The 22,856-nt window shown below is 48.2% G+C and overlaps 1 protein-coding gene across 24 annotated transcripts in view; it reads left to right on the forward strand.

Moving 5' to 3' along the window:
- Nucleotides 1-22,856, forward strand: part of MSI2 (musashi RNA binding protein 2) — a 250,360-nt gene that overhangs the window by 188,705 nt on the left and 38,799 nt on the right. For all 24 annotated transcript variants that reach the window (XR_011338955.1, XR_011338956.1, XR_011338959.1 and 21 more), the window contains exons 8-10: nucleotides 6,406-6,488; nucleotides 14,118-14,232; nucleotides 21,351-21,425. Coding sequence is in view for 18 of the 24 variants with exons in the window: in XM_069874417.1 (XP_069730518.1) it covers nucleotides 6,406-6,488; nucleotides 14,118-14,232; nucleotides 21,351-21,425 (273 nt within the window). In the remaining 6 variants the exon portion in view is untranslated. The remainder of the gene's footprint in view (nucleotides 1-6,405; nucleotides 6,489-14,117; nucleotides 14,233-21,350; nucleotides 21,426-22,856) is intronic.

Consider the following 22,856-nt stretch of genomic DNA (forward strand, 5'->3'; position numbering starts at 1 on the left):
TTCCTCTGTTTCAAAGCTTAAGTAACTTAAGTACGGGGAGAAGACAAGAGATATGAGCAAACACAAATTAACAGATCAAGTACTGAGACCTAACGCAAAAGGAGGATGTAGCCTGAACTAATATTTCCTCATGCTGTGTACTGCAGCTGGATATTCCCATCTGTCAGCAGAGCCGTTCATTAGCAGCACCGAGGTCCGGTGGGACTGCAGACCCCCAGGGACCCGGGACGGTGCTGTGCTGGGTGGGTTCAGGGTCTGGAGCGGGACGGTGCCACAGGAGTGCATTACATCCTTAAGGGGAGACTGATCCTGCATTAACAAGAGCACCAGCAGGCGACTGTCGGGTTATTCTTGCCTAGCAGCAGGAGTGAGGTTTAAGCAGAGCCTGCATCGCTTATTGATATGATGTGGACCATGTAAATCTCTTCCCTTCTCCTCTCCGTGCTCTTGTCGCCTGCCCTTGGTCTTAGGGATTATTGTGCAGGAATAAAAGAGCCTTGTTGATTACTTACTTCCCAGAAACCCTGAAGGATCTCTCAGGATGCTGTAAATGCAGTGTGAGGCAGTCCCAGCTGCAAAGACAGTCCAGTCTAACCAGACAATACAGACACAGCTTGGGGGAAGAGGAGCACTGCAGATGCAGATGAGATAAAGTGACTTGCTCCACCTCATCGGGTGACCACCAGACAGCTTGGGTGTTGGAACAGGCTACTCTGGCTCTCATTCCGGTGCCTTCAACTTGACATTTCTGGTGGCTGCTGAGCCCCTTCACAGAGCAACGATGCCTGTGTGGTAGGCGAGGGGTGCGTTTGCCTCTGGTGAGGGTGGTTTTGGATCAGGTGCTGAGCTATGAGCTGGTAAAGGAGGTACCGGCACCCATGGCCCAGCTTGGGGCTCCCGGTTTGTCTGTGAGAGCCTTCCAGGGGCAAACCCCAACATTAGCCTAGGTTTAACCTTTCCAGTGTGGGATGCGATCACTTTATTTTCCTTGGTCTTCTGCTCGAAGGAGCTTGAAAGAGCGAGACCTTTAACCCCATAAGCTGCTTTCATGTAATTCTACTGACGAGTGACGTCCTCTGCGTGTGCAAACGCAGCTGCAATACCTGTCACTGTGCACACAGATAAACCCGGGCTGTGGAATAGTTGCTGCCAGCCTGCAAGAGAAAGTAGATCTGTTTCGTAGCAATGGTGTCATCATCTCAGCTGTATTTTACCAAGGCTGACATAAAACCTCTCAAATGACGACAAAGGTGTGAAATGTAGTTGGTTCAAGTGTGGAAAAAACCCAAATGCAGAACACGGGAGCGCTGACATTTGGTATCTTCAGCATGCTTCTTAATATTATTGGTTTCTACCAATTTTTCTTTTTTAAAAAGCTCTGCTTTGCTGCGCGGAGCCATCCACCCGTGGGCCTGGGCAGCTTGCTTGGTTAAACAAGGCTCTGGATCAAAGGATGCTTTTTGCTGTGATGAAGGTGTGTCAGAGGATGTTAGCTGTGCCATTGGATGTCGGGTGTCTGCAGGCGTGTTGGAGATCTTTCCAAGGGAACTCTGGGTTATTCAGATATTTGAGAGTATCTTGCCTTCTACTAAGAAATGTATTTCACCAGATCCTCCCTCCCCTGTGCATCATACACTTTTATCTGTTTCCTAGTGAAAAAATCCCCTTTTGGGAGCTGCTGTTAAAAAAGTAACGTTCTGCCAGCCAGGTGTCCCATGTGGGGTCTGGTCTGCAGGGGCACCAAGTACCTTCTGCTTGGTTTACTTCATCTGAGGGCAGCTGTGTCCTCTGGTGATTGACTCCCAAATATTTTAGCTTCTAATTAGCAGATGCAGGAAATCCCAGCAGGTAATTGAGGATTCAATCCCTTCAAGTCCCTTCAAGGGGCAGAGTCCTGTTCATTGCCCACCAAGTGTTACTGTAGGCAGGAGCAGTTCCTTGGCTGGACCAGACTGGACTGCCCGCTTGGCTGCCAGCACCACAGGAGGATCCCCTGGTGCCTGGAATGCTAGAATGAGCCGTCCTCTCACCGAAACCTGCTGCCACAGGAGGCAACGAGGTCAGACCGGAGGGGAGCTGCCCCTGGGAGTCGCTTCTGCCATTCTCCTTAAGAGCCTGTGAACCGCCTTCATCCTTACCCCTCTGAAATGAAGCTTTGGCATCTCCATGTGCTTGTGGACAGGATGACTGGGAGCTGCAAAGCAGCGGTGAGCACAGCTGTAGGGAGGAGAAGATAAACCAGGGTCGTTTGCTGGATGTCCTGAGTGTCTCCATGCTGACGTGCACTTGGGAAGGTAGGAAGGAAATCTGGTGGTGTGTTGATGGATGAGAAGTCTCCAGGCACTTCTCTGAAATTACATCCCAAGGGAAAAGCTCGGCCTCTCAGTGGACATGGGAGGGCTGCCGGGCTTGGGGGAGTGGGTGAACTTGTCAAAGAGCAGAGCTGCCACCTGAGGAGTGCAGCTTCTGGGACTGTTTGGCATCTGGAGGCAGAGAAAACCAGAGGAACAGTAGCACCCACTGCTCCGTGCCAGCGGGCCACCCGCACGCTCCTTGCAGGGACTTGTACAAATGGAATGGCTGGGCCTTTGGCTACAGTAAGTGCAAAGCAGCTTTTGCGCTGGAGACTCCCCTTCCTCTCCCTTTCAGGTATTTGCTTGCTCGCTGCCACCAGGCTCTGGTAGAGCCCTGTGCATCATTTCAGAGCCCATCGGTGCCGTTACCCAGTGGGTGAATAGAGTGAAATGACTCCCTTTTTCTGAGATGATGCCAAAGGAGGGGTGTTTCACCTGGAAGTCGTGAGTAGGTCTCAGCTTGCTTTAGTGATCCTGCTTGGCTCAGAGCCTCTCGTTTGGGGGCATCTGTTTGCCTCTTATTTTATATTTTCCCCTCTTCTTTGTCTTTTGTTTTACAGGAAAGATTATTCAAATGAATATTCAGTTTTATTCATTTGAATAAAAAACCCAACCGTTTGACTCTGTTAAATGCTTATCTCTTAAATAGAGCTTGTTAGCTTCCAATAATAGCTTCATTCAGAAGGATGCGGTATAATTTCATTTTAAAATGTGTGCTCCTTGACAACCGGAATCCTATTTATGTCACCATTTTAAACAGCCGCCTTTGTTTTGTGTTAATCTTTTTCATACACTTTCCGAGAACCATTTTTTCGTTGACTCTTAGTACCTCTCAGAGAAATAATTGTCTATTTAGTCCAGGAAGGTTTCTAAGAGTTTTGGTAATTTAAAAACGAGCGTGTATTCATTATGTTAACTAATAGGGCATGCATGCGGTAATATTTGTGTGTGTGCAATTATTAAAAGTTGGAATCTGGTATTCAAAGAGCAGAGCAAAAAAGGACCCATTAACGGTCACTTTTATGACTTTTTTCCTTTTAGGACATATGGTCTCTTGGGGATTGTTCATTTAAGGAGCAATAGCATCTCTTGAATAGCATCCGATGGATTTTAAGTGCCTGGATATGTGCACATGAAAATCCTCTGGTTGCTTTCCAGTCAGTTAAAGCCATCAGTAATCATAAAGGTAAAACGTGGTGAGCCTTCAGCTGTAGATGGAGTGCCCTGTGTGGGCTCTGGACCTGCAGCTGCCTGTGCGCAGGAGCTGCCTGTCTGCCAGCTCCAGAGAGGAAGGAATAAAAGATGGTGTTCGTTTTTCTTCTAGACAAAATCACCCCTCTTTTTTCTTGCCAAGCCAACTAGGCTTGGGCTATGTGAAGTAGCGTAGATCTTTTACAAACCTGCAAATGAGTGTTGACACCTATGGATTGTTATTTTATTCTTGTTATAAGATCTGTAAATACAGGAAGCCGGGTGGCTATCTGATTTAATCAGTCAAATAATTTCTTCATAAACCTGTGTTTAAGCCATATGGAGTGGGACGAGAATGGGAAACTTGTTTCCGAGTCCAAATGTATAATGAGTGCAGTGGGGCTTTCTCTGGGTGTTATGCATAATAAGGCTAATCTCTTCTAAATTCCCTCTCTCTCCTCCATCCTGGCAGTGAGACCTGACAAAAGTTGAAGGAGAAATCCTCAACTGCAGCGCTCACTAATGAGTTACTAATGATGAAGATGTTGCTGGTGCTCAAACAATTAATGACTTGGAGCCCTGGACTGGCCATCTCATTGCGCCGGGCAGAGCTGGCCCCCAGCGGCGCGTTGCTCCTGGCTTCGGTAATTGCCCGGCACAGCGGGCTCCACAATTCCTGGGATGCTGTATTCAGCCAGTTAACCACAAAAATTTTAGTTTTAACTACAGGTCTGTTTAAGGTAGGTTTAAATGGAGCAATTTAGAAGGCAAATGAAAGACTTGAGTTAAAATCCTTGAAGCTGCTACATGCTTTAAGTGCAGAGTAAAAGAGTGTTCTGAGGGCTGGGTTGAGTGTGACGTGCTGTCGGATGATGTTATGCCTTGGAGGAGATCTAGAAACCACTTCTAGTGTTTTTTCTGGCCAAGAAGGTGATCCAAAAAGGGATGGGAGCATTCCCTATTGCTATGCGTACTGTGCATTCCCAAACAAGCCAGCTTGGGAGCTGCTTGGACTTCACGTCAACTAGCGTGGTAGCCACCAAGTGCACTTCAAATATTGTAGCCTGCAAAACGTATGTTGTCCCTGTAGGTTGCCAAAACCCCATATATTTTAAATGTTTTCTGCTGCGCCTATCAAAGCAAGTTTAGAGTGTGTTTAAACTGATGAAATATTGCTGTGGGATCTGAGCAAGGAAGCTGGCTGCTCACTGGGAGCGCTGGGTCCAGGGTCTGACAGGGAAGTGGGTTGGGGTAGCGCTTGGGATCAGCAGGACACGGACATGGTCCTCACCGCTGCCAGAGGGGCAGAGCCAATACTGGAAGGTGCTCATTGCAGATGGGGAGTGCCAGTAGCAAAACAGGTTTGAGATCAGGCTTCACTGCTGTGTTCCCAACAGCCTGGGGGTTGGGATGGGCAGTGTGGGATGCATGGATGGATGGACTCATGGCCAGTAGCAGCCAGGAGCCTGGTCTTTCAAAGTCAGCAAAGACAGAACTGCTTTTCTGCCATGTGTGGCTGAGCAGAGGATGGTTTCTGGGAAAGCTATTTAGGAAAAATAACACCAAGCAGCACCGGTTTCCCCTCTCTCTTCCTTTCCTGTGTCATCCTGGCTGGAGGAAGAAGCTTCTGCTGAGGATGCCCCAGCTCCAGCTCATTCGGCCCTGAGCCTGCTGTGATGAACATCTCCGGTGCCAGTGTTGAGTCCAGCAGAGTTTTCAGTGCCATTTGGGGGATGGATTTCATCCTGTTAGGTTTTTAAGATGCCATTAGCTTAATTGGTGTCGATGTTGACTCATCAAGCCTTTGCCAGAAATGTAGCCCATTAGTTTGTTCCTTGGGTTTTAGCTCAATTTTATTTTTTTTCTTAAGGAATGAGCACAGAACATGCCTGTGGATAGTTGTGGTGGGCTGCCAGGTTCCTTCAGCGAGGCATCTCTGCAGCCGCGAGGCCCCAGCAGAGCAAACACCGTGTGATGCTGCGGGCAGGCGGCAGGCATCAAACCACCCTAAAGCAGCCCAAATCCCCAGCTCCTTTGAAGCAGCGATAGAGAAGAGAGGAATGATTAGATCAGAGGCCTTAAACGTAATGGTTTCTTCGGAGCCTCAGGATGTCCTGATGAGGTATTAGAGGAAGTAATTCAGGAAGAAAGGGACAAATAACCACCTCCGGAGCCTGGCTGCATCCGTGTGGGATGGAGCTGCTGTGGCTGCACCGCTGGCCCCGGCACGCAGCACTGGGAATGGTTGGGGTTCTCTCGAAGCAAATGGGAACACAAAGTGCTGCTGCGTGTTTGGGGAAGCACCGGGATTTTTTTTTTCTCACTAGGGTTGAATGAGGCATCATCTTCCATCTTCCCGGATTTCTATTTTTCTGGGTCATGTAATGAGTCAGCTCTAATGGAGAAGTCCCGTGGAATTAAACAAGAGATAAAATCAATATGGTTCCATAGAAATATAATTGGGTTTTGTGGAGATTGCTCTTAAAAACCTATAAGGTGTAAAAGAAAATACAGCCTTATTGTAGTTTCTGAGCCATCATGTAACTGGGGTGTAACTATCCATTAAGTTCTGCAGAATGGATCAAAAAATCCATAAGGAGGTTTTAATTCTCCATTAAATCCTATGGAAGAGGTGGAACAGAACCATATTAATTTTCCCTGTGACAATGTTTCTTCCCTCCATTAGTCTGTAATAAGTCCAGCAACAGCTCCATAGACAGCAGGTGTAGTTACACGTGCATATCTTTATGAAGGTTTTCCAAAGTCCCAACAGCTAAGTAATGCTTTATTGATGTGAAATTGTTTAACTTCACTAATATTTTCCTTCTTTTCCTCCCCTTTTTGTTTCTTTATTGAATAGGATTTGGCTTTGTAACTTTTGAAAACGAAGACGTGGTGGAAAAAGTCTGTGAAATTCATTTCCACGAAATCAACAATAAAATGGTAAGTTGGTTTTGTTTCACGGCGCGTGGCAGTGACAGCGAGCTCTTCCCCTTTGTCACAGACACGTGCCATGGCCCGGTGGTGGCCCTTGGGGACAGCCATCTCCGTGGGGTCAGCTAGGTGCTGGCAGAGGTGTCACGGGGACGGCTTTGAGCCTTGACCATGGCCTCTTTAGACCCTTTCCCCCTGCCAGCAGGTCTCTGTCGTACCACGGGCATCGGCGTTGGCTGCAGCTGCCCTACAGCAGGTTGTGGTGTGAAAGCCAAAGGGCTGAAGATGCTATGAATCCGCCTGCTCAGCTTCTCAACCAGCCTTGGAGAAGCCCTCCTGCTCCTTCCAGGCTCTTGGGGAGAGCTGTGGCAGCCACTGAACAGCTGCGTTAGGGATTTTCAGGAAGGAATTGGATTGGAGTAGCTGTTATAGACCATGGGGTCCCAAAATAGCTCTTCTGGTCGAGCTCCCAAGCCAGGATGCCGCTGATGCCGCTCTGAGGTTGCCGCTGCCTGCTGGACTGTGTCCCGGGGGACGTTGTGGCTCTCTGCCATCGAGACGCAATCGCTTTCAACCCAGGCCCAACCCAGGAGCCAGACCCAAGCGAAGTTTCTCCTAACTGACAGTCAAGTCCCAGGTTGTGGGTTGCCCTGAGCCAGATGAAAAAGGGCATTTGTATTTCAATCGATAGAGTAACTTTGATATTTTCAGCTAAAATATTCTTTTTCCCTTTGTCAAAACATCCTTTGCTTCTCAAATGTGTATTCAGATAGGCATTGTATATTGGTCTGATATGTGTTCACAGACTTTAAATTCAATAATAGAGCTTTTAGTGTGGATAAGATCAAAGCAATCTCCTTGGCATATGCTGGAGGCCTGATTCAATATTTGACTTGCTAATTTTTCCCAGGGCACTGAAATAATATTCCTCATATTGTTCCTCACTGCAATATGCATCTGGAATAAAAGTAAGGGTCCCCTTAGCAAACTAAGTGGTGGGATGGCAGGGCAGGACTGGGGCAATTCTCCTTGCCCCGTGGGAAGCCCTTGCTCTCTCTTGGATGGGTTCTGTAGGCTTTGCCCCTGCCCTGTCCCAGCATCTTGCTGTTTCCCCAGCCACCTCCTGCTGCTGAGGTCTCCTGCCTGCCACCAGTGATATCTCACCTGAGGAACACGTGGGTCGTGGGGAGGTTCATTCCCCTGTATATAGTTACTAAATGCTGATAAATCTGGCTTAAAATGAAAGAAAAAAGAACGAACCCCAACCCCCCATAGCCCAGCAGACCCAGCAGCAGATTAGAAGCGCTTGGAATGTAAATTTAGGTAAGATTGTCACTTGGGAGGGAAGAGCTGCAATGCCACACTTCAGGATTTTCCTTCATCGTGGGTGGATGGGTCTCATGTCATTCTCTGTAAGTTTAGTTACTTCCCACAGCAGGCTTTTCTCTGGAGCAAGGATCAGCTTCACCTGGTGTAGATCAGGGCTGGGTGTAGGTTGAAGGAACAGTGGGTGCTGGTGTATCCTGGCAAAACCTGTGCCAGCAGCAGGGCAGAGCGCGTTGGGTGATGCCTCGTAGCGGGATCTGCACTCCTACGCTGTGCAAATCTTACGTGGCTGTTGGCACAGCCCTGCTAGGGGAGGAGTGGGGGGAGGGTTGTTGGGAAGATTTCTTCCCAGATGAAAGGCTGCACAGGGCAGTAACAGCAGGGCAGAGAATGTGGAGGATGGAACAGGGTGAAAACACTTGAGGAACATCACAAAGAGCAAAAAATGAAACATATAGTCGGTTGGTGTTTTATTGTCATAGATAATTAAAATATTCTACCCAGCTCTCTATGCCTGCTTGGTGCATGATCCAGGTGCCATGGTGGTTTGAGCATTATCTCCCTGTCAGTTCTCTACAGCACTAATTTTAAAAGCAGCCCACGAGGGAGGAGATGAGACATGATCCTGGCTTGGGACTGACTCATCCTCTTGCTGCTGTGTCTGCAGATTAACTACCGAGCCCGTGCAGGGGCAGGAGAGCTCGCGCACGCCTGCGTGACGGTGGGTGAGCTGGGGCAGAGGCCAGAGGTGACACTCACCTGGCTGGGAGTCAGAGCTAGGCGTGGACATACTTTCCATAGTGCCCTCAGAGACTTGACCACTCCACCTTCATTTTTATCGTGTCCCCCTCTAGTATTGAGCTGCAAAGGGGATGGGCTCTCAGCCTGAGGGCGATGGGCTTTGCGGCTGCTTGGTGAGCTGGGGCAGGAATTCCTCATCCCAGTCCCCATCCACATCCCTGGGACACTTAACTGGGGCACCCGTGCCTCTGCGGGCACCGACTTGCCCTGAGTTTGCTCTTTCTCATCTCCTGAATGCTGTCATTTCCCAAAACGCGGGGGCAAGCAAAGGGTAGCGAGGCTGCTGTTGTTCACGAGCCTATTTCTAGCCTCCCGTCTCCCTGGCAGGCTATTTTTAGCCTGCTCGTTCTGCTTCTGTTGCCATCCGTAAAGCTTAGAATGTCAAATGTAATATTAAACGATCAGTGTGGAAGTGAAAAGAAAATGCCAGTGAGGTATTTAATAAATGAAACTTGGAATTTACGTGGGAGGCCAAAGATGTTCTCCAAACATTTGGGGGAATGGGGAACACACAAATAAAACCCAAACAGGTTGTCCCCTGACTATTGTTTCTGTGACACAAGCAGTCTGCTTTGCAGTGAGAAACCTGGTTTTCAAAGGGGGTGCAAAAGTAGCTAGAGAAAAAATGTGATGGAGTGCTTTGTTTTCATCTAGATCCCACTGTGATAGAGCCGTTCACATCACAGGTGCGATGGGACAGGTGCTGGTGAGCAACACCGTGAGCAGAGCCTGGTCCGGGAGTGTTGCACTTGGAGTCAGGATGTCGAGTCAGGCTCTGAAGCAGCTGACAAAAATGTTGGGCTGTTTTAAAATAGGCTTTGACACTGTATAGCACCTGTGGCTGTTCCTCTCACTCATAGTGGGATTTGTGGGTTTTTTGTATATTTTTTTTTTTTTTTTTTTTTGCTGTGTCTGTGTTCTTCAGGCTTCTCCCCAGGCTGGTAGCCTGCGTGGTGATGTTTCAGATGTGGTGTGTGTCACACACCGTGTGCCCTTGGGCTTTCATCTGAGTATCACATAGTCTAAGGCACCTCTGCTCCTGGGAAGACCAAGCTGTGCACCACATGCAGAAGGCTGGAGGGTGTATGATCCCACTGGTCCCTGCAGTAACTGGGAGTGGAGGAGCCATGAGGCTGAAGATGCGGTAACTTTGGAAACCCCATCTGTCAGCTGAAGGACACTGCGGGCTGCTTGTGGGTTGGATGTGCTCCTGTAGCATTGTCTTCAGTGTGCTTTAAATGATGTAGCGATGAGCTGGATGGTGATGCTGCCCTTGCCAGGTTCTCCAAGGATGAGTAGGTTCTCCAGCCGGCACAGGACAGGAATTGCTGCCCAGGGCACTGTGTTAGTCAGGTGTTTTGAGGACAAACTGAATTGATGGATGACAAGAAACCCCATCAGACTCCTCTGCTCTCCCATACCTGCCGACTTCTCTCATGGTCTGAGGACACGCTAAGCAGCATTTTCATCCCATTGTCTTCACCCCACCTTTATCAATGATCTAATGGGTTTTTCTAAGTAAAACCTTTCTTCTGTTGCCTGGTGTAGCCCTGCCTTTGCAGTAGGACGGGGTGAATACAGATTTCTCTGTTAGAGCAGCGATAGTTTTGGCTTGCCAGGGCATGAACGACGTGGCCTCCCCAAGGTAATCAAGTCTCAGCTAACTGGATTGCACACTGCTGGCAAGACAGTGTTGCCTTGTCTTTGGGTGGTAAAATGGGGTTTTGTGCATTGTGAGTATGTGTGCATTCTGCTTTCCTCAAAATAGCTCTGGTTTCCCTGGAAAGCCATTAGCCAAGGGTTTTTTGAGACATCCTGGTGCTGGGAGCTGACAGCCTGTTTTGTTGCGCTGGGTATAAGAGGCTTTTCAATCTCCATCTCAGCTGTCCTGGGTTCTAGTGGCTTTGACTGCTCAGCTTGACCCAAGAGTACCCCAGTGTAATGTTAATTCTCTAAACTAGACTAAACAAAAATAGTGAATTTTAGTTTCCCTGCTTTTTTTTTTTTTTTTTTTGCCTTACAGTTAAAACTTTCTTTGTTAGGCTGCTGAAAGTGAAGCACATCCCTCATACAGAGGAGGTGGAAAAATCTGGAAATTATTAAGATGCACAGAAATGCCGAACTGAAAGTTTGTGCAAGATCCAGATTTATGTACAAAGGACCCGCATTGGGCAGGCTCTTGGGGGTGATTCGGTGCAGCGCTGAGCACTGACTCGTAAATCCAAATGCATTCCCCCTTGGAGAAGCCCCATTGCACATCCTGGTTTGCCATCACACTTGTGACAGCCCAGCTCCCTCCAGGGTTTCGCCCTTGTGGTAACCATCTCTTTGGGGTGGTTACAGCCATCTCCATCCTGTTCCCCATGGAGGAGAGGGCTGGCTACTTGCAGAGCAACAGCCTGGCCCCCTTTTTTCTGCTTTTGCTGCCTCTGTTGGTGAAGAGGCACCATCCAAGCCCACCACCATTCCACTAATATGGTGCTTCACCTCCTTTCCCCAATTTTTGATGGGGTTGAGCATGGGCAGCTTCTTCAGAGCAGCTGAGGGCATGATGTTGCCAGATGGGGAGTGTAAAAATCTACCTGAGATGTGCTGCCAGGACCAGAGTCACGAAGCCCCTTCCACAAAGCCCCTTCCCAAGGGATGGCAGAGTGGAGCCGGGGCTGCTGGTCACGAATCTTGCACATCATCCCTCGCAGGGCAAAAGAGTCTCCGCTGGATAATGGAGAATATTTTTGCCCTCGATATGGGGTATATTTGTTTACAACGGCTTAGGAATTATTTTTGTTTCCTACTGATGACTTTTTATTCCCTTTTTAAATCCCAGTTAAAACTTCTTTGCAGCTCACTGCCATTCCCTTTATATCCTCGTGTGCTGTGAAAATCATAAATTACGCTAGTCTTTCAGAGAGCAGCGGTAGGCTGTTTTGTGGTCGCAAAAGCTAATTACTGGGTTATTGTTTCTAACGGTGCTAATCCAAACTTCATTTTCTTGTTAATTGTCCGTCGAGCCAAGCTAGATTGTTTTTATCATCCTGACTGTTCCCAGAGCCAGCGGCTGCGAGGTGTAACCAATGCCGCTGTGACATGTGGAGTGGTGGCGAACCCAAAAGATGTGGTTGCGAAATGAAATGACACACTTCTGGTGCTCGCTGCTGGTCATTTGGCTGGAGAAATGAGGTTGGCATGCTCCTGTTAAATGCCCCTCTGATTAAAAATAAGCAAAGGATAGTTTGAGAGGCTGTCGCGGAGCTACTGTAGTGGCACTAGGGGTGGGAGGTTGGCGCTGGTGCTCAGCGTTGCGAGCGCGTGGTGTCCCTTGGGCTCTCAGCGTGGTGGATGGAGAGGGGAGGTAGCAGCAGGCTTTGGGCTCTGAGGCTCTCTAGGGGCATTGGTGTTTCAGGGGGGCACACAGCCCAGTTAGGCTGAAACCCATCATCACGGCACAGGGTTAAGCCTCCCTGGGAAGCTCTGAAGGCTTCATCCCTGCCTGGCACCGGGCACACATATCCTGCTCTGTCCTCATCACCAGTCCTGCTCTGACAGCTGCCCCTCAGCGTGTGAGTGGCTGCTCAACAAATTCATTTATGGGATGTTTTCTGTTTCCTTTCTCTTTTTGTCTTAATATCAGGGCCTGGGAACCCTGGGAGGCACCGCGGGGCTCAAAGTGGTGTGTCCACATCATCACTTGGCAGCAGGAGCCCGTGCGTGTGCACGAGAGGGTGTGCAGGGATGGGCTGTGGAGGGGTTGATGGCCCCAGTCCGAGGACACACCAGTCCTCACCTCAACTCTCAGTGGGATGTTTCTTTTTCAGAGGACTTGGCTGCCCCAGCAGCACTGAAGATGAGATGAGGGGAACTGCTGGCCCTGTTGTGGCTATGCCTGAGTTTCAGGATGTATGGAGAGCGGGTCTCTTCACCACCTCTCTTGCTTTTGCCCCTGCTCACCTGTTTTCCCTGTTTCCCCTGCACAGCGGTGTCCAGGCTGTGCGTACACACCTCCCCACTCCAGCCATCCATGGTCCCACTCTGTCCTTCTCCTCCTGCCTCCTTCAAGGACCGTAACACTTCTTGGTAGAAGAGTAGCAAAAGTTTAACTCCAGAAGAATTTCACTCCAAACTTCACTGGGTTGGGGCAGCCTGTTTACAAGAAGCACGTGTTTTGGCAGCGTTGTCAGTGTCTAAGCACTGGAGGCTTGGGAAGTGCTGCAGGCAAGCAAAGTAAATGTGGTTTGTGGAGGTTTGGAGCAGAAAGGTAGGAGTAGGTGGCTTTGTTTAAAATACTCACAGTACAGTCAGTTAACCTTTATGTTACCTAAATGAAAATTGTATAAACCTGAAATTTTCGCTGATCAGGTTGCCTAGGAACAGGCAGTTGGTTTCTATAAGACAATGAACATGCCGTCACTGATCGGGCTGTTAGGCTCTGAGGCATTTAGCCGTATTATCCTACGTCCCAGGGTTTACCAGGGTAGCCGCCTGCTTCCGCACGGGGCGCACACCCACCTCTGACTGCTTGTGTGAACGGTGGAGGTGATGTAGGAGACAGGACCCTGCTTGAAGCCAACCCTTAGACCAGCGATTCTCATGCAAACTGTACAGCTGGGGCAGGCAGTGGCTTGGGTTTTCTCTGCACCCCATGCAAGGCTGCATTGCAACTCTGCACATTTTCCTGTTGCTCAAAGCAGAGACTGAGATGTGGAGCCGTGGAAATGGGTTGGGATAACTCTGGTTAGCTCCCCACCAGCTTACTGGTGCGGCAATAGCACCAGTGCCAAGGGGAGCATGGGACAGTCTGTTGGTGGGGCAGGGGCTGTCAGCAATGCTGGAGCTGGAGAGCACAGAAAAGTGCTTTATTTCTTCTTTTTCCCATCCAAAAAGAGGCTGAGAAGCAGCACCCAGTGGTGCAGCTGAAGGTCCTGCATATCCTGCCCCAGGCTGAGTCGGGTCACCACCTCTCCCAGGATGTTGGTGGAGACTCACAACAGGGTTCAGGTGGCATTAAGGCACTTCAGAAGGCAGCGGGAATAACGGGAAGTGAAAGAATGCAGATCATTTATTAATAGGGTTTACAGAAATTTTCTGCTGGGTAGAAATATTGATTCTTTATTCCTATTTTAAAAGGAGCTTTTTGTAATGATCACCGAGAGTCATTTTCTGTTATCGATTGCAATAGAGCTGTGCTGGAGACCTCCCTCCATTCATTCCACACCCGCGAGTACCATTGAGAGTGAACGCAGCACAGGTTTTCCTTTCAGGAATGCGACAACTTCTTAAATCAGCATTTCTGTCATCTTTACAGTGGGGGTTTGCTATGTGTGTTTAAAGAGACATACACGTTTGCTCTTTTCAATCCGTTTACGCTACTCTTAAAGTTCACCTTTGAGGGGGAGGCGGTGTGGGGAGGCAAATGCTAAAAATAAAACTCCCCCCCTTAAGTAGATCAGTTCTGCATTTGACATTTACATGGAATTCATTTGCATCTCATTTGTACATGTTTCTGCTCAATAGGTAGAATGTAAGAAAGCACAACCTAAAGAAGTGATGTTTCCACCAGGGACGAGAGGAAGGGCACGTGGATTACCGTATACCATGGACGCTTTTATGCTAGGGATGGGAATGTTGGGTAAGTGCCGTAGCCACCACACGTCTCCTGGAGCTGGCGGCTCCCGTGTCATCTCCCTGATTTCTGAACGCTTAAACCATAAGGGTGGGCAAATCCCTGCACTTGTGTGGGTGCGAGTCTAAAACTTCAGCAGGGGTGAAGTGGGGAGAAGGATCCTGTCTGTGGTAAATGATTAACTCCCCCCTCCCTCACCAGCCCCCCCTTTCTTGGAATATAAAAATTTGCATTTAAATGGATGTTTTTAATAGCCTGTTTTACTTTTACTCGCAAAAATAGAATGATGAAAGATGCAGTGTGTTCATTCTGACTAAAAATGATCTCTCCCCTTTTTTAGAGGAATTGAGTCACACATTATTCCCCTTCTTTTAAAGGTATCTTTGACAGTTCAGCATAGATAATTGAAAATCTTGCCGGTTGTTAAATGGCATGCAAGACGGAGAAAACAGGGAGAAGCCTAACAGTATAGGTCGCAACAATAATTACAAGTTTCAAGGAGATGTAACAGTACTTTAGTCCAGAGAATTGTGTCCAGAAAATACTAATTAAATGGGATAAATGATATTTAATGGCAAAATTCTATTTGTGCATGAGGTCTATTTAGTTATAATTGGTTCTCATTTGTTTCTGCTTAGATAGTTCTTTCTATATAACATGACAATCTCTTGGTACTCTGTCCTTGAATTTACTAAGCCAAAATGCTGCTATTCCATTGCCAATGTATTTTTGTAAAACCCCATGTGTTTTCAACTTTCTACTCCCTTTGTATCACTGAACCTTGCCTCGGTTGTCACCTGCTATGTCTGTAAAGCATGCATGAACGAGAGGGAATCTGGAGGTGTTCCCAGGCAGAAACGAGACTTTTCCAGCCTAGCATCCCTGGCACATGGTCTCCCTGGAGTGCTTTGGATTTTCTGTCCTGGGTTTAGGTGACTTCAGAGGCTGAGCAAAAAAAACAGCCTCGAGGGCTGCTGCTCAGTTGTCCTGAACTCTGCTGAGCAGGTCCACAGGCTGAGACACTGGAGGACCCCCAGGCTCTGGGAGTGGGCATCAAGTCAGAGAACTCAGCTCCTATGAGTATCGGGCTGTTGCACTGAGCTGTCTGACTTCAGGCACTGCTTGATTTGATAGGCTAAACTTTCCTGCCATGTTTGCTTTATCTCTGAATTAATAATACTTCTGTTCGTGTGGCTGGAACAATCCATTTCTGGGATGCGTAATTCAGTTATTTCAGCTGATCATCTATTTCTCTGTCCCCACACTCCACCGCCGCCCTGCCCCACAGTGTTTGGAAATTACATTTTATGGTTAAAGTATTTATCTTCTTCTAGTCAGTCCGTGATATCATTACCTGTGTATTCCCAGTGTGCTCGAGTGCATGTACTTTATTTTTCTTGTTTCTCTTTGCCGCTCTTGGGTGCTGGAGGAGGTGCCAGTCCCACACAGCAGCTGGAGGAGAGAGCTCAGGACCCAGGCTGGGCAGAAAGACCCAGAGCAGCATCCTTCTGCTTCCCACAGGCAGAGCTGCCTCCCTCTTTCTCCTTGCAGCCAGAGTGAATGGAGCCAGGGTCCACTCCAGTGACCCAAAGGGAAAATTCAGCCCTCGGGTGCAGTGTGAGTTATTCCCACCAGGGCTATCTCTCTGGAAAAAGATCATTTCAAGCTGCAAGTAGTCATGGAAGAAGCCCTCAACAAGCGGATCTGAGTCTGCGCAAAGCAAGCGCCGCGGATGCCTGTTGGCAAATCCCCATCCTGCTGTGGTGGGGTGGGTCAGGTCACCCTGACCGGCCCCGCTCCGGCCGGTCTAGCAACGTGCTCTTATTAGCTTTCAAAGGAGTGTGACTTGCTCGGAATTAATGATTGATTCGTGTTGAAGGCCAGGTGCTTCATTATCTGCTCTAGCAGGTTTTTTTTTCCATTTTTCCAAGTTCCTGCTTGCTACAGTGGCACCGTGTTAAATAATTAAATGCTAAACAAGGAAACGGCAACACACGAGAGAAAAGCTGTCTGGATGGCCATTATAAATCCCCATTTTCAAAGGCTGCCTGTATGGGTTGGCTTCAAGGGGGTTGGTGGACAGCAGCTCAGCAGGGAGCCCGAGTCTCTCCTTCCCAAGCCCCATCCCTGCAGAGAGAAGGGTGTAATTAACCCATCAGATGATGAAGCGCACAAAATAATGTATTGCTGGAGGCAGTGTCTGCAGTAGCTGAGCGTTTTGCTGAGATCTCAGGAGGCCAGTGTCAGCCCTATCCCATTCCTCCTTTTAGATACCTAGCTGGACTGAAACACAGCAATTTGGGCTGCTCTTGAAGGCTTTTTATACCTGTTTCCAGGAGCCCTTGTTCAAGGTCACCTTCTCCAGATGCCACTCATGGGCAGAGAAGGGAATCAGAGGAGCAAATACACGAGACAACCCAAAGGAAAGAGGGGAGAGTGACTCCCTCCAAAGCTATTAAGGAAGTTGGTCTTTTTCATTAATCACAGCCTCCCCAAGGAGCCTGCAGCAGCCGGGGTCTAAAGGTGCGTAGGCAGCCGCTTCTGTGATGATTTGGTTGATTGGAACAAAATTAAAGTGTTCTTCTGAAAGGATTTTTTTGACTCCAAAAGCGCGGACAAGCTGAGCCTTTTGCCAGGACTGTTTCTGGGCTGCCTCAGGCTCTGTGTGCTGATGGGACGTGCACGGTTTCAATCAGGAACATTAATTAGCCACTCTGGATAAAGAGTAGGCTGGAGCGTGGTCTCTCTCCCTGGCAGGAGGAGCTGCTGCCCAGCCCTGTGGATGCTCATGATCAGGCACCATGTCCCCCCAGCAGGTGACACACACATCTGCAGGGGATAGGGAGCGGCTGGGTGGCCAAGAAGATTGCTGTGCACTCAGAAGCCTCGCCTCTGTCCTGGTGCACAAAAGGAGCCCCATCACCCAAGGATGTATGGGGTCACTGCATTGCCCCACAGCTTTTTGCCCTCCAATCAGTTCTGTACCTGAAAACTTCAGAAAAAAAGAGAGTAGAGAAGAAAGCAACCAAGGAGCTTGGTTAACATTAACAGGAGGTCATCTCTGTCTGCCCTGTGTCTGGGACGTCGCAGCTGCCATTGCCGTGGTCCTGGAGGTGACTGTCACACTGCTCGACCTGAGCTGAGACCCTGCAACACTCATTTCTTCTGGCAATGAGCATCTTAAGCTTGCTGGGGTTTAATATTAAAGTTGGGCTCTTTTTAACTTTCAAACTCCTCCAGAGACAGGAGCACTCAGCCCATAAACCCCATAGCCCCCGACTGCTAAAATGATGTCTGATCTGAAGAGCAGATTTCCAAAAGTCTCTTAACAGGCAGCTGCTATCGCCGCACCAGGCAGAGTGGGGCTCTGCATTACTGCACACAGTCAATCTAGGTAGGCTGAACTCATGCATAAAAGAAGCTTGTGCCCTTCAAAGAAAGTCATTCCTTTTTTCCATCAGGCACTGCTTAATGGAGTAGCAGCTGCCTCTGAGGCCGGATTGAGGAAGAGGAGTCCTTCGTTCGCACAGGCTGCCCAGGAGGCTGCACGACTTGCAGGACGCCACCGGGCTCCTACAGCAGCACCCGCTGAGCCGTCAGTGGTGAACGTGGCTGCAGCCGGCTTTAGCTTAGTTCTTTGATTCTCTTGAAACAGGAGATAGGTCAGCTTTGTCGGACCAAGGGAGAAACCTCTACAGCAGTTGTGTGTGTTCTACGTAGCTGCTCCCTAGTGTGGGACCACCCCTCTGTAGGAGTTGATTTTTGGTTCGCATTCCCTCATGCTGCAGGTGCTTATGCCAAGGTCACAGCACAGTTTTTTTGAGGAGCGCCCTGAGCGCTTGTTGCAGCTTTGGCAGGAGGATCATGCCTTCCCTTGCAAAGGACCTGGTGTTCCTTGGTCTGAGCAACACTAGGGGACAATAACTTTCTTGCATTTATTGGAGCATTTGAATTAATTTTGCAGAGGCCCCCAGGCCTTGGCGTGCTCAGTGTTCCCACACGTGAACCGTGAGCTTTGTCCATCTCAGATCACCAAATCCAAAATTGAAAAGATGTGTCCGTAATCTGGTTCAGTGGTTGTGGACATTTCCCCTTTTGGAGCAGAGAAGCTGTCTCTCCCTCTGGACACGCTGGTGGGATGGAGGGGAGTCAGGAATCTGGCTGGGGTCTCCTCCCTTTCCAGTGACTTTGTGCTTGTGCCGTGGTTGCCAGTGCTGTTGGTCTCATTTCATGTGCCAGCACTGCCCAGAGAGTATCCAGCAAGATGCGGCTCTGTAGGGCTCCAGCACGGAGACTGGAAGTTCAGCCAACCTGCAGGCCAGGTACATTTGACCTGCTGTCTTGGTGTCAGGCAGGTGGAACTGGTGATATGAAAGCAGTTTTGGTTGTTGGTTTGAGTTGAGCTTCCACAGACAGGAGGATCTCACTTCTGAGGTAATCCAGGCAAAACTTGCTCAAGAAAAAAAAAACAACTTAGCAACAAGAGATAATTAGAGAGATTGATCATTCCCCAGGACTACTGAAGCAAATAAACTGTTTGATGCCCAATGCAGGATGAGAATGGCATCTAATGGAAATGGTGGGTAGGTCAGCGTGGCCATAATTTGGCTTGATGAAGCATCCACATGGGCATGGTGTTAATGCGCTATTGATATTCAGCCAGGCAATTTCCCCTGCGTGGATCGGGCTTTGACTCGTTAGAGCAGAGCTGGGCACTGCAGCAGTAAATGAAGAGGAAAATTGAAGTAATGTTGTATTATAAATTTATGATTTCATCTGCCTGACCTAGAGAGCGTTAAGCGCTGGCGATGCAGGCGAGAGTCCCCCAAGCAGTATTGCCAGTGCCGTCAGGCACAGCCAGGTTTGGCTGGGGAAGCTGGACTGCTGCCACGTGCTGCCCAGGATTGGGAGGCAAATGCACCACAGCAGGACCCTGCAGAGCATCCCAGGGCAGGGCAGCGGAGCAGATGGCATCCTACACCATGATGCTCAGCTCCAAAAACACCAGTGGCATGCTGGCAGCTGCTTCCACTGCTGGGTCAGTCTGACCAGGGTGATGGGGACTGCACTGCAGCCCTCAGGCACTGCCCAGCACGCTGGTCCCCTGCAGCCCCAACAGTCATAGAATCATAGAATCACCAGGTTGGAAAAGATCCATCGGATCATCGAGTCCAACCATTCCTATCAATCACTAAACCATGCCCCTCAGCACCTCATCCACCCATCCCTTAAACCCCTCCAGGGAAGGTGACTCAAAACCCCCTCCCTGGGCAGCCTCCGCCAGTGCCCAAGGACCCTTTCTGTGAAATATTTTTTCCTGATGTCCAGCCTGAACCTCCCCTGGTGGAGCTTGAGGCCATTCCCTCTCGTCCTGTCCCCTGTCGCTTGGGAGAAGAGCCCAGCTCCCTCCTCTCCACAACCTCCTTTGAAGTAGTTGTAGAGAGCAATGAGGTCTCCCCTCAGCCTCCTCTTCTCCAGGCTAAACATGAGCTGACGGATCTGCTTCAGAGTTGTTCAAACCGGGATAAAACTTATTTTTTAACACTTGGCAAGGAGAGAGGCTGCGGTCGGACACTGCAGAGTGATTTTTCATGGTGGAGCCCGCATCAGCGTTAATGGCGCTACTTACTTAGCAAACAATCCATTTATCAATATCGTTGTTTTAAAAAAAAAAAAACCAGAAAAAAGGTTTGTAAAGCTTAACTCTGAAAGATCTGATTTAATGACAGAGGTGATTAATTTCTAAGGGAATCCAGCTGTTGAGCTGTGAAATAAATACGCAAGGGCTAAGTGGTGTGTACATACTGCTGAAAGCCACGGCGTGCTGTCCTGGGATCGCAGAGCTGCTTTCCCCCAGCACTGCTTAATCCTATAATCAAAATTCATCCAAGCATTTTTATCTTCCAGTTTTAGATTATGATTAATATTACGTTATAATATGTATATATGTATACTATGTATATATGAATCTAGTCAGAAATGGAGGGACTTGCTGCAGCAGAAAAATAACCGTGTGATGTGTGAATATATCAAGCAATAAATGAAAGCAGAGATAGGAAACCTCCAGAAGAACCAGTCTGCTGCCAAAGCTGGTCTCAGGGTCCAGCCCAGCTGCTGCTGTCATCACTGCTGAGATTTCCAGTGACCAGACAGAGTGAGGTCAAACTTTTCATGGTGGTTTCTTGATCTGGAGAGATCTTTCCTGGAGACTGGAGGAGTCTGGGCTGACACCGTCAGCGGGAACGTTACGCAGCATTTATTGGACTGGAACTGCAAAGGATAATTCCTGTTTTTAAGAAAACTGAGCAAGGGGATGCTGAGGATTGGAAGAGAGGTTACAATTTTAGGAGTTCTCCTTAGTGTACAGGACAGCTTGTGGCTTCGGCCATACCAGTGTTAGAGTAGGCAGAGTCACGACTTAATGCGTTTATTTAAGCATCTTTATTAACAAAATTCTCTCGAGTGGTAGTTTCCTCATAATAAAACTTCAAAAGCTGCCTGAGTTTGAATGCATTCCGGCAGCATCTCAGCAATGGCTTTAGGAAGTGGTTCTCATAGCTGGGTTTTACTTTCCTGAAAATTTTAAAGCTCTTTGACTCCCTGGCTCATTGCTGCTGCCTCCAACTCTTTGATGTGTTAACTGTTGTCCTTCACACTCCCAGGATAAAGAATTACTACTACCTTAATCTCCAACTGTCAATAGCTCTGAAGCAAAGTACATTCATTGTAAGCTCTCCAAATGTCAGAGCAAACCTGTGTTATGTGTTTAGCCTTAGCATTTGGCATTTACTCTTCCAGCTAACAAGTATGCACAGTCCTTGGACTTCAGATACCAAAGTGCATGTTAATTACCTGAGTGACAGGTCTCCTGCACAAAGCCAGGCAGGCGAGTGAGCAGGAAAGCCGCCCAGCTCTCAATGTTTCTATTCAAGATAATAATGAAACTTTTCTGCAGTTTTGCATGAGCAGAATAAATCTTGGGGGTTTGATATCTGCTGTAAAATCAAGTCTCGCCCATCCTCTGTGCCATTTGGCATTGTATTTAAAAACAAAAGGCCTTTTTTTAATCTTCAAACTTCTCTTTCTTTCTCTCTCTCTCTTTTTTTTATGTTTCTGTGATCAAGGTTATCCGAATTTTGTTGCAACGTATGGCCGAGGATATCCTGGATTTGCCCCAAGTTACAGCTATCAGTTCCCAGGTACGTACATTTCATTTGCAGATTTACTTTCTTTTCCCCTCTTTCCTTCTTTTTTTTTTTTTCCTTTATTTTCTAAATCCAGAGCTGCAAGCTGAGACAGGCAAGTCTGCAGGGAGCATCTCACACAACAACAATTTTTTTTGCTATTTTAAAATAGATATTTCTATATACATATTCTAAATACATTTTTAGTAACGTGTGAATTGGTACTGGTTATTTGAAAACAAACTTGTTAAATTAAAACATAAAGCAACAGAGACAATTTAAGGGCTATTACCCTCCCTTTCATGTTTTTTTCCTCTCATATATATTATAGACAGACACACACAGGCACACAGACTCGCACACACGTTTCCATGCTATTCTGCGGTAAGTGTATATTCATTGCAAGTGTAGTCTTGGAGTGAAAAGGGCAGCCTTCCAGTGTTCTTTTATCAATATCTCCAGTGTCCTTCATGGAAGTGGTTTCTAGCCATGTGTTGATGCTTCGGTTTGGCTTCAGTTTGCTTGCCCCCTTTCTTTAGCGTGACTTCCAACTGCCGCCGCGGCGGGACTGGGTCGGGGAGGAAACCCAAACACCCTCACAGGAAGGTCCTTTAGGATGGGTGAGGATGTGGAGAGATGCTCGGCTCTGCCTGTAGCTTTTTGGGGAGAAGGCACTGCCTTGTGCTTGGCACTGGGTCATTAGATTGAAATAACGCATTGGAAGCTTACGTATTATTACCATCTATAAGATGAACCATGTCCTTGGGACAGTAGTTCCTGTGGAGCTGGCTTTTGCAGGACTAATAACAAACACCCAAGGAAGCAGGGCTGCTAGGGGTGGGTTTTTTTCCAGCTGCTGAATTTCGTAAATGCAAGGGCTCTACTTTGAACTCATCTGTCCCTTTTCCACATGTGCTGCCACTCTCCCAAACTGAGCCAGGTCCAAAACAAATCAGATGTGAGGGCTCAGAGTGGAGCCGTGGGCAGGGAGGGAAGGCAGCGTGGGTGACCAGACTGCTGGTGGGGACAAGGCAGCTGCCCCTGCAGGTGGCATCGCCACTGGCAGCGATGGCTCTGCTGGAGCCAACAGACAGAAGTCTAGACTGGCAAGGTTGGATCTGTTAGCAGCTGGATATAGGGAAGAGGCTTCAGAAGGCGTTTGCGTGTCTCACTCTTTCCTCCCAGGTCCTCATGACTCCTTGTACCAGCTGATTCGTACGACAGCTAAATGAGAGACACCTTTGATAAGTTAAATGATGAAAATCGGCAGAGCTTAGATGACTGTAATTACAAACATGTCTGAAGTGAACGTGTCTGCCAGCTGACAGCAGAGGTGCTGTTTGACTCTAGCCTGCATTATACATACTTTTATTAAGGGCCTCGTTTTTTAAAACAGGCCTTCCAGTTATTTGCGGGTTATTTTCAGTCTCTTGCAGAGATTGAATA

This window comes from Phaenicophaeus curvirostris, chromosome 21, assembly GCF_032191515.1.
Source record: "Phaenicophaeus curvirostris isolate KB17595 chromosome 21, BPBGC_Pcur_1.0, whole genome shotgun sequence".
Lineage (NCBI taxonomy): Eukaryota > Metazoa > Chordata > Aves > Cuculiformes > Cuculidae > Phaenicophaeus > Phaenicophaeus curvirostris.